We start from the raw sequence: 16402 nt of genomic DNA on the forward strand, positions 1-16402 counted from the left end.
TATTGCAATCTTAGGAAAGCTTTATAAAACAATTCATACATACATGTCTACACAAACTTTTAACTACTCGTTGGACGTTTTAAAATGGTTCTCAAAAAATCGTGGCCTACTGTATGGCTTATCCAAAGCCCCTATTCCTTCATTAACAACGACGTATACCGCTTCAGATTCAAGTGATTGCTCAATAATAATAACATTTTTTTTATGGTGTTTCATGTTTGTAGTTAGAACTTAACTTTCTCAGTACTCTACGTATAAAATTAGATGCCGTGTTTTAAATCTAATGCCATTGAAACCTGCCTTGGAAAAAGACCATTTTTTAATTATTACTTTGTTTAGTAAACTAGAGGAAGAGAAAGACTATGACAATTAATCAATTATGGGATACCCAGTGCTGACGTAGAGAGTTAGGTAGTACAACAAATGCAATTGGAACCTGCCTTGGATACTGCTATTGCTTTCAACCAGGGGAGTTGATGCTTGTGACGGCCACTCATGATCCATAACTCAACCAAAGTCCAAGCAGCCTTAATCCACATGACATAACAAGTTCTTTGTCAAACAGAAAATTATAGAATATATGCATTTCATAAAGCATTCCATAATTCTATAATTACCCTTATCAACGAATACACCATCATCACCTTTGACACAGAATCGAAATTAAAAGCATTATAATCTTCACCCTTTGGTTTCTATTGTTGTAGCATTTTCCCCTTGAGGGAAAGGCAATTTAGTATTTGTAAAGTTTATATGAATTATATTGCCTTCAAATAAAAAAAATAAAAAAATGAAAGATTATAGAAGGATGCGAATTGCAAGTTACAACATGAATTCATCAGTTTTTTATTTTTTATTTTTTTCCCTTATAGAACCCTATAAAAATTTGAAATTTGTTCTTGGACTTAGCTATGCTTTCCCTGTTAATTTTATGATAAAACTAAGACAATGTGTTATTGTGTTAATATAATATAAAACACAATAAACAAATAATATAATTAGAAATCAGTAATCTTTTTCGTTTTAAAGACAATCCTTCTCCAGAGAATGATTTTTTAAAAGGCATAGGATTGATTGGTCTTTGAAAATGTAAACCACACGAATAGCGAATGGTGAATATTGAATATTCCTATGTCAAATCTATGATCATTGTGATGGTGGTGTTGATGATATTGACACCTCTCTTCTTCTTCTTCTTTTTTTTTTTTTTTTTTCTTTTTTTTTTTTTGGCTAAGAAGATGATTCACCAGAAAATTGATCAATGAAGTGTGCGTTTGGCATTAGCTTAAAAAACTAATTTTTGTTACTATTCATGAGTCTCATTGCACTTTTTTGCACTATTCATGGGTCATAGTGTACTGTTTCAACTACTTTTTAGCTTTATTTACAGTACTTTCAACAAAACGTTTTCAGTTTTAGCTAAATAAGTTGTTCTCAAATAGACACAAAATGAAGTGATGGCAATGAATTATAATCTATTCGCTAAAAGGAAAATTGAAATTCTTTTCAAATCTTTAACTTTACTTTAATTCAATTGAGTCTTCTAAATTTCAAATTTATTCAATTCAAACTTTTCATCTAATTCTGATAAAATTTTTATACAATTAAAGTGAAGGCTATGAATTATAATCTATAATCTATATACAATATAAAAATGAAAGTGTATTATTTAATATTGATATACTCATGTTGTGCCACCTTATCCATTATTTCATTAGACATATCATCATTCTTTTTATTATTATTTATATTTTACTCCTAATGTTTTTTGATAATACTAAATATAAATAGATTGACTTTATACATTCATTTTGGGTGGTTTTGACTTTATATATAACTTTGTTTTGATATGTAGATTCTAGTTAACTTAACTAGTAAAGTTTCTAATGGTTGAATAAGAGATCTGGGATTGGACGCCATAAATTAAAACTATCTCAAAAAAAAAAATTCTTTTTTTTTACATGTTTATCTACTTTAATTTAGATGTTTATAAATAAATAATGAAATCAATGAATAATTAAAAACAAAATTTATTGTCTATACATTTATCTCGGGTGGTTTTAACTTTACATATAACTTTGCTTTTTACATATCCATTTTCTTTAATTTAGATGTTAATAATAACCCAATTAAATCAATGAAGAATATATTTTCAAAAAAAAGTTTATAAAAGGTATTCACATGTCTTACTTTAGCTTTGATGGTGGAAATGATAAAACTTGATAACTACTCAATAGGAAGAGCCCAAATAATGCATGTTATAGATCTCCTACTAGAGGTTAGTTAGTCTAAATCTTCTGTCTCACTTTTCCTGCTCTACTCTATACTCCACCAATAAAAATTTGTCACATGTTCACCTAATTAATTAAATACTACCATCATTGAATTTTTTTTATTTTTTATTTTAACTACCTAAATTAAATCAAAAAACCCAACAACTCCCTGCCATTACCACCAGTCCACCACCAAACTTTGGCTGGCACCAGAAGCCTCTATCACAGACATTGCTGGTCACCACCACCGACATTGCTGGTCACTGCCGGCATCCAAGCCAATCCCATTGCCCATCTCAATCCCTCCAACCACCATCACTCCACCGCCAAAATAAACCCAACAAATCTAAAATCCATGAACAATCCAACACATTCAGTACAAATATTTCCAAAATTAATATATTATTTAAAAATTTAACAAGAAAGATGGAGAGATCTAAAAGATTTGGATTTGAGAATTGAAAAAGACAAAGTCTTACTTTGAATGATGGTGATTCTAGATCTGTTGGTGTTTTTAGTGGAGTGATAGTGGTTGCTGGGGGACAATGACGGCTTGGATGTCCGACGTGGTATGGATCGGGTGATGGTGGTTTCCGTTACTGGAGAAGTTGAGGCGATGGCTAACAGTGCTAGCATGTTTGGTGGTAGTGAAGGGCAGTGTTGGTGGTAGGAGGTGTTTGGATTTTGTTTTATTTAGTAGTTAAAATAAAAATAATAAGTTATAATGGTAGTATTTAATTAATTAGGTGAATATGTAGCAAGTTTTTATTAGTAGAATATAAAGTAGAGTAAGAAAAGTGATATAGAAGATTTGGATTGAAGATTTGTACCCTCACTATTCTATCCTTTGTTAATTCAAATATGTTCTATTATGCAAGTATTTGTTTTGTCATTTTATTTACAATATTGAATACTCTTAATGAATAGCAGTTATTATTGACCTAAATTGGAGGAAAATCATATTATAATGTCTTATTTAGTGATATTAGGTTTTAATTTATTTGGAAAACAAAAAGTTGATATAGACTCTAAATAATATAATGACAAACAATTTGTGCAGTTGAAGAAAATGGTCTAGACAAATTAGTTTCGTGCAGTTTTCTTTCACTGCTTATAAATATTTTGTTTGGAGCATAAACCACCATAAACCGTAAACCCATAAAGAGGATTACACATAATAGAAAGTACAAAGCTCCTATTAATGGATTGGAAAAAGACATTGCTTCTACGAACAGACCAAATTATGACTTTAAAAGAGCTCATCTACCCTTTTTTTAAAACTGAACTGAGCAATACAAGCACCATCTAGAAATACTACAAAAGAATCCTTGAAGCAATAATCTAAATATACACCAACAAGGAACTGAGAAAAAGAACTATGAGAAATACCAAGATTTTATTTTATCAAATAGAAAAGCATAAAAGGAAGCAACTTTGTAATTTAAATATTGAAAGATAAAACTAAAAGTACTTAATTGACTTACTTCCTTCTTTTATTATTATTATTTTTTTTAAGAAGATATTTCCTTCTTTTAAACACGGTCTTAACTACATCACCTAATTCAGCACCCAAAAAAAAAAAAAAAAACCTACATCACCTAAAATGTATTTAATAAAATATAGTCAAGAGTAATTCAAATATGATCTTAACTATATTTGTCTCTACAGTAAAATGATTTTAAAAAAGTATATTATGTATCCAACAAAATATTTATAGGGATAGTAGAAAATTTCAACACTCAATTTATTGATTAAAAGAGTATTTTAACTATGTAAGAGTCATAAAGCTATTATCAATTTCAGTGCAAAAGATTTAATACACTTACATGACTGTGAATGAGATTGGTGCCACATGAAAACATAATAAATTACATTATTAAATTAATTTATTGCTTTGTGTTTTGGATATTTGGCTTGATTACATTACGTTTGATATGTTTCACATACTGGGGAGAAAGAGCTTGACTTTGATGTGGGTTTTTTTTTTTAATCTTTCCTATCTTTTTGGTTTTAATTATTAATTTTTGAAATAGGTTTTTGGCGTTTTGGGTTGTGTGAAGAAAAAAATTGGGTTTGACAAATTTTGTCTAGAACTAAAAGAATAATTATAAATTTCTAGCAAAATCTCACTACATAAAAAGCTAAAAATAACTGTTTCTAAGGAATGAATATTTTCCCTAATTTATCTACTGAATTCATGAGAAAGATGGTATTGTTTTTCATTTTGGTGGACTTTTAGTCACTGTTGTATTACTATAATATATGTCACATTGAGAGAGACCCTTGTTGAGCTTAAATAGTGATTAAAAATGGGTCTTTTCTGGACTACTAATACTTAATTTGTGGTCTGGTGGAGGTTGCCCTTTATTCATGTTGTTGTTCTGAGGGAGGCTTTTCTTCATGGTATAAAGGAGTTTATCAAAAGTAAATAGTTATGTAATAACTCTTTTAAATTGATCCTCTACTTTTTTGCTTCTCATATTCATATTCCATTGACAACTTGGTCTTTCTTATTGAGGTGGTCAACCATCAATTTCTAGTTCTATATAAAAATGAATAGCAAATTACATATTCTCATCCTTCATTACAGGAATTGACTTCCAATCTCAACAAATCTTTCTCTCTCCCTCAAGCAAAAACTATTACAATTCTTTCATCCACAGCCAATAAGAATCTCAATGTTTCTTAATGGTACCGTGCTTGCACTTGCAGTTAAGAAGAAGATGGGGACAGAATCAGCACAGAAGATTCTGCTATATGGAATGGCCACTTCCCTATTTCTGCTATTCTGTTTGTGTTTCTGGCTGTACTGGGTCAGACATGGCTCCCCTGTGGCACCACACAGTACATCTGGGGTTGGAACTATCATTGAAGGAAAAGTTTTTATAAATGGAACCACTTCAATTGGAAGAATAGATGATGATTTTGTCTGTGCCACTTTGGATTGGTGGCCTCCTCAGAAATGTGACTATGGAACATGTAGCTGGGGCAGAACTTCTCTGCTTAATCTAGTAAGTTGATCATCCTTAACATGCTTTTCTTTCTTTTTTAATTCCCCTTTAATGTTGCTATTCAAATCAGACATGATTTTACCATTTTCTTTACTGAGTTAGTTCTCCATTGAAATTATTGGCAAAATATTTTTCTCAATGTAGCGTTGCTCTGCTACAAGTATAATAGCCTTCAATAGTTTTGGACTGGTCTCAATATCAGTTACTGTAGCCAAAACAAAACTGTCCACATATAATCAAGACAACCCAAACAAAAGTTCTAAAAGCCAAAACAAACCAAAACCCCCCACCCCCCCCCCCCCCCAAAAAAAAAAAAAAAAAAAGAAAAAAGAAAAAGTGATGTAGATAGAGTTTACAAAATGATTTGTCATTAACAATAATTTAAAAATAATTTAAACACTTATTTATTCGGTAATTAAAGTCCATCAATCCTATTTTGTATGTGCACTTTTATGCAGTAAAATTGTAATAGCTTTGAGATTTTTATATCAATATTGCAATTGCAATAATAAATTAATGATAACTTGTCAGATGCTAATTTAATTTAAACCCATTTCCCAAGGCCTCATCTAAGAGAACGAAAATGATGGTCAACGATTTAAAGAGCCAAGTCTTGTTAATTTGGCTTATTCTAATTTTTGTTTCTCTTTTCTCTCTTTTTTCCTCTGGTAGGACCTTAACAACGTAATATTATTGAATGCCATCAAAGGTAAGTAGTCAATTTGCATAAACTTTACATAAAATACTTGTTTAATAGTTTCTTATTGAACTCAATAAAATGTACTTCTTCAACAATTTCTTATTTAATCCAAGTTAGAAGTCAACTTTGATTGTATTGCAGCATTTTCTCCGCTAAAGATAAGATTAGGTGGAACCTTACAAGACAGAGTAATATACCAGAGCAATGAACAACAACCGTGTAGCCCATTTGTCCAAAGGAATTCAGATTTGTTAAGATTCTCTAAAGGCTGCCTCCCTTTATCTCGCTGGGATGAACTAAACAATTTCTTCAAGAAAGCTGGGTAAAGACATTGTGACACTTACAATTACACCAAAAAAAAAAAAAAAAAACATTCTTAGTTAGAAATCAAATACTTTATTTATTTTATATATCAAGCTCTTACTAATACACAATTTCCTGTTTCTAAACGGTATCACATTGTGTGTTGAAATCCAGGGCTGTTGTTGTTTTTGGTCTAAATGAGCTAAGGGGGAGACAATAAACCCCAAGGTTTTGCTGAAGGAGCTTGGAATTCTAGTAATGCCGAATCTCTTATGCGATACACTGTCAACCAGGGCTTTACCATTCAAGGTTGGGAGCTTGGTAAGAAATCTTATGCACAAATTTGAAAGGTACATCTGGTTTGGAAGCAGTTTGCCTTAGCTCTTGATAGTCTTTTTTTTTTTAAAAATCATAAAAAGAGTTATAATTTGCATAACTCCAACTAATATGAACTGGATACTTAACACCAACGAGAAAACTAAGTTAGGAACAGAAGAATGTGACAAAGCAGGCATTTTAAGATACATTCTGATTAAATTGAAATATTTTACTTGCACCCTCAGCCTTCACTCCTCACTAATATTGCTTTCCCAATTATCCAACAGTAACTTCATGTAACATAATGCAACTCAAGCAGACATGTTTTGCTATTAACCATTCTTTCTTGAGGTTGCTTTCTTACCTCATACTAAAATAACAAGGTAATTTAATAAAAGTCTGGAAAAAAAAATAATCGTAAAAGCATCATAAAAGTATATCTAATTGCAGGATTAGTTCAAGAAAAGATTAACTTACTAAATGGTACTTTTTCGTCCATTTACTAAGGTAATCATTTAAAAAAAAAAAGTTTTCTAAAGAATATAGTTTTAATAAACATCATAGCGCAATTTTGTTTTCCCTCTATATTTATTGTCAAAGGTTTCCATAATCTCTAGGCAAAATTCTTGTTACTTGTCAGGAAATGAACTGAGTGGGAATGGAATTGGAGCAAAAGTTTCAGCAGATCAATATGCATCTGACATAAACACCCTCCAAGACACCGTGCAAAATATTTATGCTGGTTTTGACGTCAAGCCAGTAGTCATGGGACCAGGAGGTTTCTTTGAAGAAAACTGGTTCAGAGAATTCCTACAGAAAACAACTAAATCTCTTCAAGTGGTCACCCACCACATTTATAACCTTGGTCCAGGTACATCATTAGCATAGTAAAAACTCAATTATCAAGCATATTCTACTTCAATTTTTTTTTTTTTAATTCACTTAAACTTATGTTTGTACTTTCCACCCTGTGCCAGCTCTTAACAAGAAATGAGCACCCTTCCTAGACAAATCATTTTTAATGAAACTTCTTTATTTTCTCAAGTATAGGCAGTAGCGATAACCTTATCGACAAGATCCTAGATCCATCTTTTCTTGACAGCGTATCACAAAAGTATAGTAGACTTCAAAGCATTCTGAAGAATTCTGGGACTCAAGCCGTTGCATGGATTGGCGAAGCAGGTGGTGCATATAATAGTGGCCATAATCTTGTCACTAATACATTTGTTTTTAGTTTCTGGTAAATTTTCTTACTTTCCCTCCAATTGTTTTCCACCATGATTTGAATTGGTAGCGTGGAATAATGATCTTGTCTTCCATTAAATAACACATAGGTACTTGGACCAGCTCGGAATGGCATCATCTTTTGATACCAAAACATATTGTAGACAAACTTTGGTTGGTGGAAACTATGGCCTTCTCGACACTAACACCTTTGTTCCAAATCCTGATTACTACAGGTTATTCTCATATTTCAAGTGAAACTCCACCCCCGCCACCCCCCACATACACAAAAAGAAGAAGAAGAAAGGTGTGTGAAAGGATGCATATTCAATGCCTACTAATAGTATTGCCGTTTATTTTGCAGTGCCCTCCTTTGGCACCGTTTGATGGGCAATGACGTTTTGTCGACAAACTTCTCTGGAACAAACAAAGTACGTGCTTATGCTCACTGTTCAAAGAAAACGGTGAGTATGATCTATCTTTAGGTTCATAGAGAGGAAGATGAAAGATGACAAACAGAAAAATTGAAGAACTTTACTAACGCATCAAGTTTTCATTTTTGCAGCAAGGAATCACATTGCTCTTGATCAACCTAGATGGTTCTGCATCAGTTCAAGTGCGAGTTTCTGCTGAAAATGCTACCGACCCTGGTATTTCACCTTTACAAGATCCAAAAACAAAATTTGCTAGAGTGTCTCGAGGATCTAAAATTGCTAACCTTACCAGAGAAGAATATCACTTAACCCCAAAAGATGGGGATTTACACAGCCAAATAATGCTTCTAAATGAGAAAATGCTAACCGTAGATTCATCTGGGGTTATCCCACCCTTGGAACCAATAAATGTAAGCCAATCAGATCCAATAACTATAGCTCCTTACTCTATTGTATTTGTACAAATACCTTATATTAACTTCTCTGTATGTAATTAGGTGCATAACAAAAATTGATATATCTTGCTTTCTGTATAACAATTAGATCGGAAATATTAGTGCATCTTTACTTTTAATCTTTATTCAGCAAGATGAAGAAATGCAAGAATGAAGTGTTTACATATTCATCCAGAATCAAAGAACTAGTTATTGAAACAAAAAAACAAAAACAAAAAAACAAAAACAAAAAAACAAAAACAAAAAAACAAAAACAAAAACAAAAACAAAAAAAAAAAAAAATGCTTACAGGGAAGATACAGGATTTCAAATCAGCGACCGAAGCAAAAAGGCTTGTTGCTTTCATTTGTTGACAACTTCTTTTACATCGGGGACAACTACAGAACAAAACGTATCAATCATTACATAGATGCCAAAATTTGCTAGGCTGATCACTTAATTCTTTTATTCAAGCGGTTAAAAAACTTAATAAATCATTTGCAGAACAAAATTTTTCAATCATTACAGGGATACTAAAATTTGCAATGATGCTCACTGAACTTCTTCTATCATAGTAAAATCTCTACCCACTACCACTGAACATATGTGAACACTCGTACATTCCACATTCCAAAATCCCTAATCACTTTCTTTAAATGTCTGGGAGGAAATTTGTGTTCACCCAAATCTTAGCTACAACGTCAAAATGAATTGTTAAAAAAGGTTGAACCCATAAGCCATTTAAGTTGCCACCACCTGCTGCTCTTGAAGTGCAAGTGGAACAGCTGGTCTCCAAGTCGTGCCATCTGCACTGTCCATAAGAGCAATTCCAACAGCAGCTAAATCTTTCCTAATTGCATCTGACTTTTCAAACTCCTTGTTCCTTCTTGCAGCAGTTCTTTCTTCTATTTTTTTCAAGACTTGGTCTTCTGTTATCTTAGCGCGCTTCAAAGCCTTTTCCCTCAGCTGCTGCAAAACCTATAGCATACGCATAGGTTAACTACAAATTTCAAAAACAGTGAACCCCTCGGGATATGAGAAATATCACATCCAAAACCATTTTCATATCTGGAATTAATAAAGAAAGAAGTAAGAAAATGGAGAGAGAATGACAAGTGGCAAAAAACATCATCAAAGGACTAGTTTTTTTTACATATGTTTTGGTTCCAAGGGAAAAGGAAGGGCTGATTCAAACTAGTGACCTTTTCTTCATGAGATGTGTTCTCTAGTCAATTGTGCTATCCCTTGAGGTCAGAAATTATATGAATTGATAGAAAAGCAAAAAAATTTAATATAGGAGGCAAATATCAAGGTCAAAAAATTGCTGTCTAACAATGATACTTAAAAGTAATATGAGAATTTAGAATCTGCATACATTGCTCAATAACTTAGTGAAAGACTATATTAAACTGCACATGCTGAAATTGAAAAGCTAATTCCTACAAAAAAAAAAAAAATCCTCAAAAAGAGCAAACATTGTCATGATGCAATAAAGAGTAGTTTCTGGACTTGAGTTTTCTTTACCTCTGAGTAACTTTGGGGCATCATTCCCAAAACAGTCAGAACATTCCTAATTATCTTTTCCAAAGCTGTGAGGGATTCAATTCGCAATTCTTGTTTCTTCCCCTGCATGGATCATTCAGTTCATAGAATACAAAGACACAACAATGAAAGAGATGTAGGAATTATATCATTAGTAAGAAGCAAAAGTAGATGCAGTCATGGAAGATTAACTTGTTACCACTTATGGATTTTGTACATTGAAAATTTTATTTTATTGGGTCAATGCATGAAGTTTGATTGAAACAAAAGTCATATGGTTTTAGATGTCAAGTCAAATGGATATTTAATTTATGTTTTTATTTTACAAGTTATGGTTTGTTTGGTATTCAAGAGCAGAATTGTAATTTCTGCAAGTCCTGCAAATTGAAGACATTGTCTAGGAGATTCTAAGCATTTTATGTTCATTCCCTTTTTAGCCAAACAATGTGTTTGGAAGTTAGGGGGAGTGTAGAGTGTAGGGTATGAAGGGGAAGGAGACAAGAGGGGAGGGGATCAGTTATCCCTTCCACTTATTTGGATGTTTTGAAAACTAAGGGGAAGAGTAATCGATATCCTCCTCTTTGTTTGGATGTTCTAAACACAAAAATGGAAAGGAGAGGAAATGATAAAGACATTAAATAAATTGATAATTACATCCCTCTTTTTTCAATTTGAAGAAGTAAATATAAGCTAACATCATAAGGGAAAATTTTGAGAATTTAAATATTTTTTAATATAAGTGAAACCTTTCCCCCCCCCCCCACCGGGGGGTTTTAAGGGGTATTTAAGGGAAATTAAAATAAGTGGTTTGGAGGGCTAAGTCTTACCCCTCCAAATCCCCTCAAAACACTTTCCCCTCCCTTTGAAAAACATCCAAACAAAGTGAATTAAACCACCCTCATCCCCTTCCCCCCATTCCCCCTCTCCTCCCTCTCCATCCAAACTCTATAGAAGTTAGTCTTGCATAACCTTATTAGAATTTTGTTCACTAGTAAAAGTAGGAGTTTTAGTTCTATTAGGAAAAAGCCAATATCTAGCGTCAGTGTCTATCTACTCAAATACGAGTTGATTAAAAGAAAATTTGAATGTTTGAGTATTGAGGACATTAGCCTTAGTGTGTTCTTTTACCCTTTCACTTCACTTTTGTAGTTTGTCATTATTCACATTACTGTTCACACATACTGTTTGAATTAGTGTTTACATGCACTGTCAAAAGCTTGCGGGCATATTTGATTTCAATTTCTTCTCACATCCCTTGCAACTCTAAATCAAACCGATTTCTTTTCCTACAAAAACCTTAGTCACTCTTGAACACTCTCTCTCCTTTCTAAATTCTCCACCCAGAATCCACAAATTCTCTAACCCTAAACCCACCACAAGCACACGTAAAACCTAGTCATTCTTGCACTGCAAGAGGAAGCAACAAAGTGAGAACTCAATCATGTAATGAAATTTACTGCCAAAAAAAATATGGCAGCAATTTAGTTGGGTCCAAACAGGACCCTTAAATTGGTCATGAACGAGTTTGGTTCTCATGTGGAATTCATGGATTTAGGATTCAGCTTCAGTCAACTCATACTAATGTTTAAACACTTGTATTTTATTGTCAAACCAAAAAATCAAACATGTACACACCATATTCAATAAAACAAAAGCATGACTAAATTACATAATAATACCAAGAAACATGTTTATACAAAACACAATACCTTACGAGTATGTAGGAGATCATTAATGGTCTTTAATGGCTCAGACATTGCAGCAAGAACAACAGGAGTAAGAAGATCATCTGACATTGCGGACATAAAAATGTCTTGAAAGCTATCAACGCAGCATGCAATATCATGTGGGATACTATCTACTCTAATGGCCACATCATTCTGGCTTAGAACATTTTCACAATCATGCAGCGTCTGCAACCAATTGATATCATGAAAATGAAAAACAGTAGAAAAGCATCACTTTAACAGGAAACAATCAGAGAACATGTCAAATATGAAATCTATGTATCAGAATATTTATTGGTACAGTATTCCTGGTCTCAAGAGTACAAGAATTTCTCAAAATCAGTAGAAACATTGCCATGTATCTCTGGACCTAAACCCAAGGAATCCCTGAAATGACCACCATCAAGGACCCAAGAAGAAGGAACAGTCAACTACCACAGCCGATTAGCCAAGAGAACAAAGTTGGCTCAAAACTGAAGAATAAATAAAACATAAACATAGCCGACAAGATTTGGGTGATCCATCACAGAGATAGAGGTTTCTCTAGTCTAAGGACAATTAGTTCTCTGGGTACCTGATAAATGTAGAAAATACGATCTGAAGCACTTTCAAGCTGTACATCAGAGTAATTGATTGGAGATCGGTAGTGGGTCCCCATCAAGAAAAGTCTCAAAGCCAGTGGATGGTAAAGGTCTATAACCTGAGAAAATATTAAATACTTGTACCATAAGAATGATTCCAAAATTGAAATTTATACAAAAATAAATAAATTGGAGGACTCGAAGCAATATCATGAAGTCAATTGCCATAGAATATAACAAAGTAGGGTAACAAATGACTGCTCTAAACCAGATAGAATCCTTTACCTGCCGAATTGTAAAGAAGTTCCCAAGGGATTTGGACATTTTCTCTGAGTCAACAGTGACAAAACCATTGTGTATCCAGTAGCTTATATTACTCTGATTACATGCAGCACAACTCTGAGCAATCTCATTTTCATGGTGGGGAAACACAAGGTCCACTCCTCCACCATGTATATCAAAAGAGTAACCCAGATAAGCAGCACTCATTGCACTACACTCAATATGCCACCCAGGTCTTCCAGGACCCCAAGGGCTCTCCCAAAATGGCTCCCCCTCCTTTGCAGACTACAAAATTTCATAAACTTTTACAATGATTATTGACTAATACTGAACTGAAGCTTGGATGCAAATATGATACAACAATAATATTCACTATCCAGCTATCTCTAGTATCTAAGACAACAAAGAAGGTTAACTTAAATGCACACACTAATTGGAAATTATAAAGGGAATGGACCAATAAGAACAATATGCAAAAATACGATGCAGGGGACCAGCATTGATGATTTGCATATGCCAAAACTTGTTGGAATTTATTAACAAAACTTCATATATCTAGTCTATTTCCTATTGAAAAATTTTGTTATAAAAAATAAATCCATGTCCAAATCAAACAATCGAATTTTATTGTCTTGATTACATGTAACATTAAATCTATACCTCCAAGTCAACCATATTCACAACGTGTTATATGTTACTGTCACATAAGTGATTATGTTGCAACATCGCATAAAAAAAATGCGGTAGCACACAAAAAACACACAAGCACAAACATGATTTTACGAACTGGATCCCCTTACAATCTTCTAAGAGTCAAGCTGATTAGGTTGTATGCAAAAAAGGTCAGAATTGCCAACTTTAGTTGTTTAACACTTTGTATTCATCATGCAAGTGCTTTACCATTATTATTATCATTTTTCAATAAGTGTTTAACCATTAGTTTTAACAGACACCCACCTTCCATAAAGCAAAATCAGCAGGATTTTTCTTTCTAGAGTCCACAGCAACCCGCTCACCAGCTCGATTATCTTCTAATTTTCGCCCAGATAATCGTCCATACTCTGGAAACTTGTCAATGTTGAAGTACACATCCCCATCAATTTTATAGGCATACCCATTATTAAGAATCTGCCAAGAAGCATGTCAATAAATCAAAATCATATTTCATAGAAAAGTATCCCAGAGAGAGAAGGAAATGGATGCATTAACAGATGCAAATACACTCCTTGAAAATCAAAAGATAATTAACAGGAAAAGAGTGAAGTTATTGCAGAATCTACTCATCTTATGCTAACAAGTAATGCAGATAGATGTGGATCTTGAGACAAAAGAGAATTTAAATGAAGTCAATGCAGAAACTGTTCGTATTACAATTATGCTACAAAAATGGGTCCACATCAAACAAGGCACCTGCTTAATCATGACAATGATTTGGAGCATGTGATCTGATACTCGAGGTTCAAAAGAAGGCGGCAGGCAATGAAGATAAACCATATCACGTTGAAACTCTTTGCAGTAGCGTCTGCTCAAACTGATTGGATCCTCCCCCAATTCATTTGCCCGAGCAATTATCTACAGAATTTGAAAAGTGCAGACTCAGCTATCCTGTCATACCAATGTGAAAAAAACAAAAAAAAAACAAAAAAGAAGTTGGTATTTGGCATACAGCTCCTGTAGCACAACAACATCAAACCCTATTAACATGTTAAGATCTAAAGCACCAGATTACAAAAATGTCAAATGGGAAAGCAACAATCCATTAATACTATGAAAAGACGCACGTAGTGAAGCATTATAAGGTTCAAGTTGTAGAATCTGAAAAATAAGTCTCACAGATCAGAAATCAAGAGGGACATAAAATGGGGGTGAGTGATTTGGCCCTATCACAATTTAGTTCGCAAACTTTTGAGTGCTGCATGCAGGATTGTGTAAGGCGTTTAAGAACATCAAGGTTGTTGGTTGGTGATGGGGGCACACGTGAAGGCTTTGTTACCAAGTTGCGGCTAGTGATTACAAGGTACAAAAGCTTGAGGGACGAAAATGTTATTGGGCAAACCACAAGGTTGTTAATCCTCATAATATAAATCTGTTGATTTGGACGAAACCCTGACTGCTTTATTTTAATCCAAATTTTAGCGGCCAGGTCAAGTATAACCATTGAAAGTTTATGAACTTAATTGTGATAGCGCTAAACCGCAACGGGGTAAATTTTTATCAAAAAAAAAAAAAAAAAAAAACAACATTTAAGAGTGATAAAAACAAAAAACAAAAACAAAAATGTAGTCACTCTATTATGAATGGATCCAATACAGATACTCATTAGGGCGTCTCCTAAACACATGTGGCCGACCCTAACTAATCTGTTAACCTCAACAGAGTTGCAATTTCAGAACTCCTAAAACTATGAACCCAATAAGAAGCTCAATGCATATAATTTAGAAATATAAAAACTAGCAATTCAAACTAACTGACCTTGTCGTCTACATCGGTGAAATTCCGTACATAACAGACTTGATACCCAAAATGCCTAAGATATCTGCCTAAAAATGAAATTTTGGAATTTGTATATTAATAGGCAAAAAAATTACAACAAAAACTTAAAAATATATATATATACATTGAGAGAGATGGACCTGTAGAGAAGATCGAAAGTGACATAGACGCGAGCGTGGCCAATATGGCTGAGATCGTAAGCGGTGACTCCGCAAACGTACATGCCCACTTTACCGTCTACTTTGGGGTTGAACTCTTGCTTGTTCTTGCTCATCGTGTTGTAGAGCCACAGCTTGTGCGATGGAATACACGGCTGGGAGGGACTCGAAGAAGTGAGACAAGTGCGGATGATAAGGCTCCTTTTGGTGGTGGAGGTGGGGATTCGGATTGGAATAGCGAAGGGTTTGCAGAATTTGAATAGCGTCGTAGCCATTCTTTTGGTGTTTAGGTTGGAGTCAGTGTGTGACTCCCACTCTCACTCTCGCTCTCACTACTTCCTCCGCGCGCGCTATTCCTAGTCCCTACAATCTGTCAAATTTTTATCTATCCATTAGGCTATCAGCCCCTCAGAAGAACTGTGTTTTTTTGGCTAATATTACGTTTTCAATAAACATTTATTAAATTTTTTAAAATAAAAATATATCACTTTCTTAATTATTTTTCATGTCACCCCTTGGCCCGTGAACCATTTAAAAATAAACGTTTAAAAATTTTATTTAACTCTATTTGTTTATGTTATACTCTTTTATTTATTTATTTGTTATGCTTCACTTTATTGTTATAAATAAATATATTTTTATTCTTAAATAAATAAGTTATATATATTTATGTATGAACATATACGCGATTGTGGCATTTAGCAACTACAGCTTTAGCTGCCATACAATAATGCAAATCTCATTCGTATTTAGAAAAATCACATTTTTTTTTTAATCTAAAACGCAATACCAAATCCCCTAATGGATAACATTTAGGCGAAAAGTCACTTTTAGTCCCTACATTTTTAAGCGATTCCTATTTTAGTCCCTACATTTTATTTTTACCGTTTTTAGTGTCTATCCTTAAATACGCTTTCCGTTT

The 16402-nt window shown here is 33.4% G+C and overlaps 2 protein-coding genes across 4 annotated transcripts; one reads left to right on the top strand and one right to left on the bottom strand.

Annotated features, from left to right (window-relative positions):
- Positions 1-4697: 4697 nt before the first annotated feature.
- LOC111985586 (heparanase-like protein 3) lies at positions 4698-8837 on the top strand. Its single transcript, XM_024017242.2, is given in 10 exon segments — positions 4698-5284; positions 5957-5993; positions 6126-6306; positions 6462-6497; positions 6499-6608; positions 7246-7476; positions 7656-7845; positions 7940-8065; positions 8194-8293; positions 8395-8837. Coding segments are annotated over 10 exon segments (1710 nt in total). The 5' UTR covers positions 4698-4951; the 3' UTR covers positions 8761-8837.
- Positions 8838-9032: 195 nt separating this feature from the next.
- On the bottom strand, positions 9033-15892 carry LOC111985264 (cysteine--tRNA ligase, chloroplastic/mitochondrial). 3 transcript variants are annotated; one of them, XM_024016919.2, is made up of 10 exons: positions 15463-15892; positions 15302-15365; positions 14240-14401; positions 13787-13957; positions 12833-13114; positions 12541-12666; positions 11949-12152; positions 10222-10323; positions 9454-9675; positions 9033-9095 (listed from the first exon to the last, which is right to left on the bottom strand). In XM_024016919.2, the coding sequence occupies exons 1-10, from the start codon at positions 15753-15755 to the stop codon at positions 9081-9083; spliced, it is 1641 nt and encodes a 546-aa protein (XP_023872687.1). In that variant the 5' UTR covers positions 15756-15892; the 3' UTR covers positions 9033-9080. The 3 variants fall into 3 exon arrangements, with proteins under 3 accessions (XP_023872687.1, XP_023872702.1, XP_023872710.1); XM_024016934.2 differs by lacking the exon at positions 9033-9095 and having other exon boundaries at positions 9125-9675; positions 15302-15369; positions 15463-15612; XM_024016942.2 differs by lacking the exons at positions 9033-9095; positions 15463-15892 and having other exon boundaries at positions 9125-9675; positions 14240-14434; positions 15302-15369.
- Positions 15893-16402: the final 510 nt, after the last annotated feature.

The sequence above is a fragment of the Quercus suber genome, unplaced genomic scaffold (genome assembly GCF_002906115.3).
Source record: "Quercus suber isolate HL8 unplaced genomic scaffold, Cork oak 2.0 scaffold_110, whole genome shotgun sequence".
NCBI classification, from domain to species: Eukaryota; Viridiplantae; Streptophyta; class Magnoliopsida; order Fagales; family Fagaceae; genus Quercus; species Quercus suber.

Excerpts from the sequence above, each read along its gene's own strand:
- LOC111985264 (XM_024016919.2), bottom strand. The coding sequence starts at position 15,755 with ATGGCTACGACGCTATTCAAATTCTGCAAACCCTTCGCTATTCCAATC. Across the intron at positions 15,366-15,462 it reads ACTTTCGATCTTCTCTACAG|ATATCTTAGGCATTTTGGGT; the intron begins GTCCATCTCTCT and ends ATTTTTAGGCAG. Across the intron at positions 14,402-15,301 it reads TCACCGATGTAGACGACAAG|ATAATTGCTCGGGCAAATGA; the intron begins GTCAGTTAGTTT and ends CAAATTCTGTAG.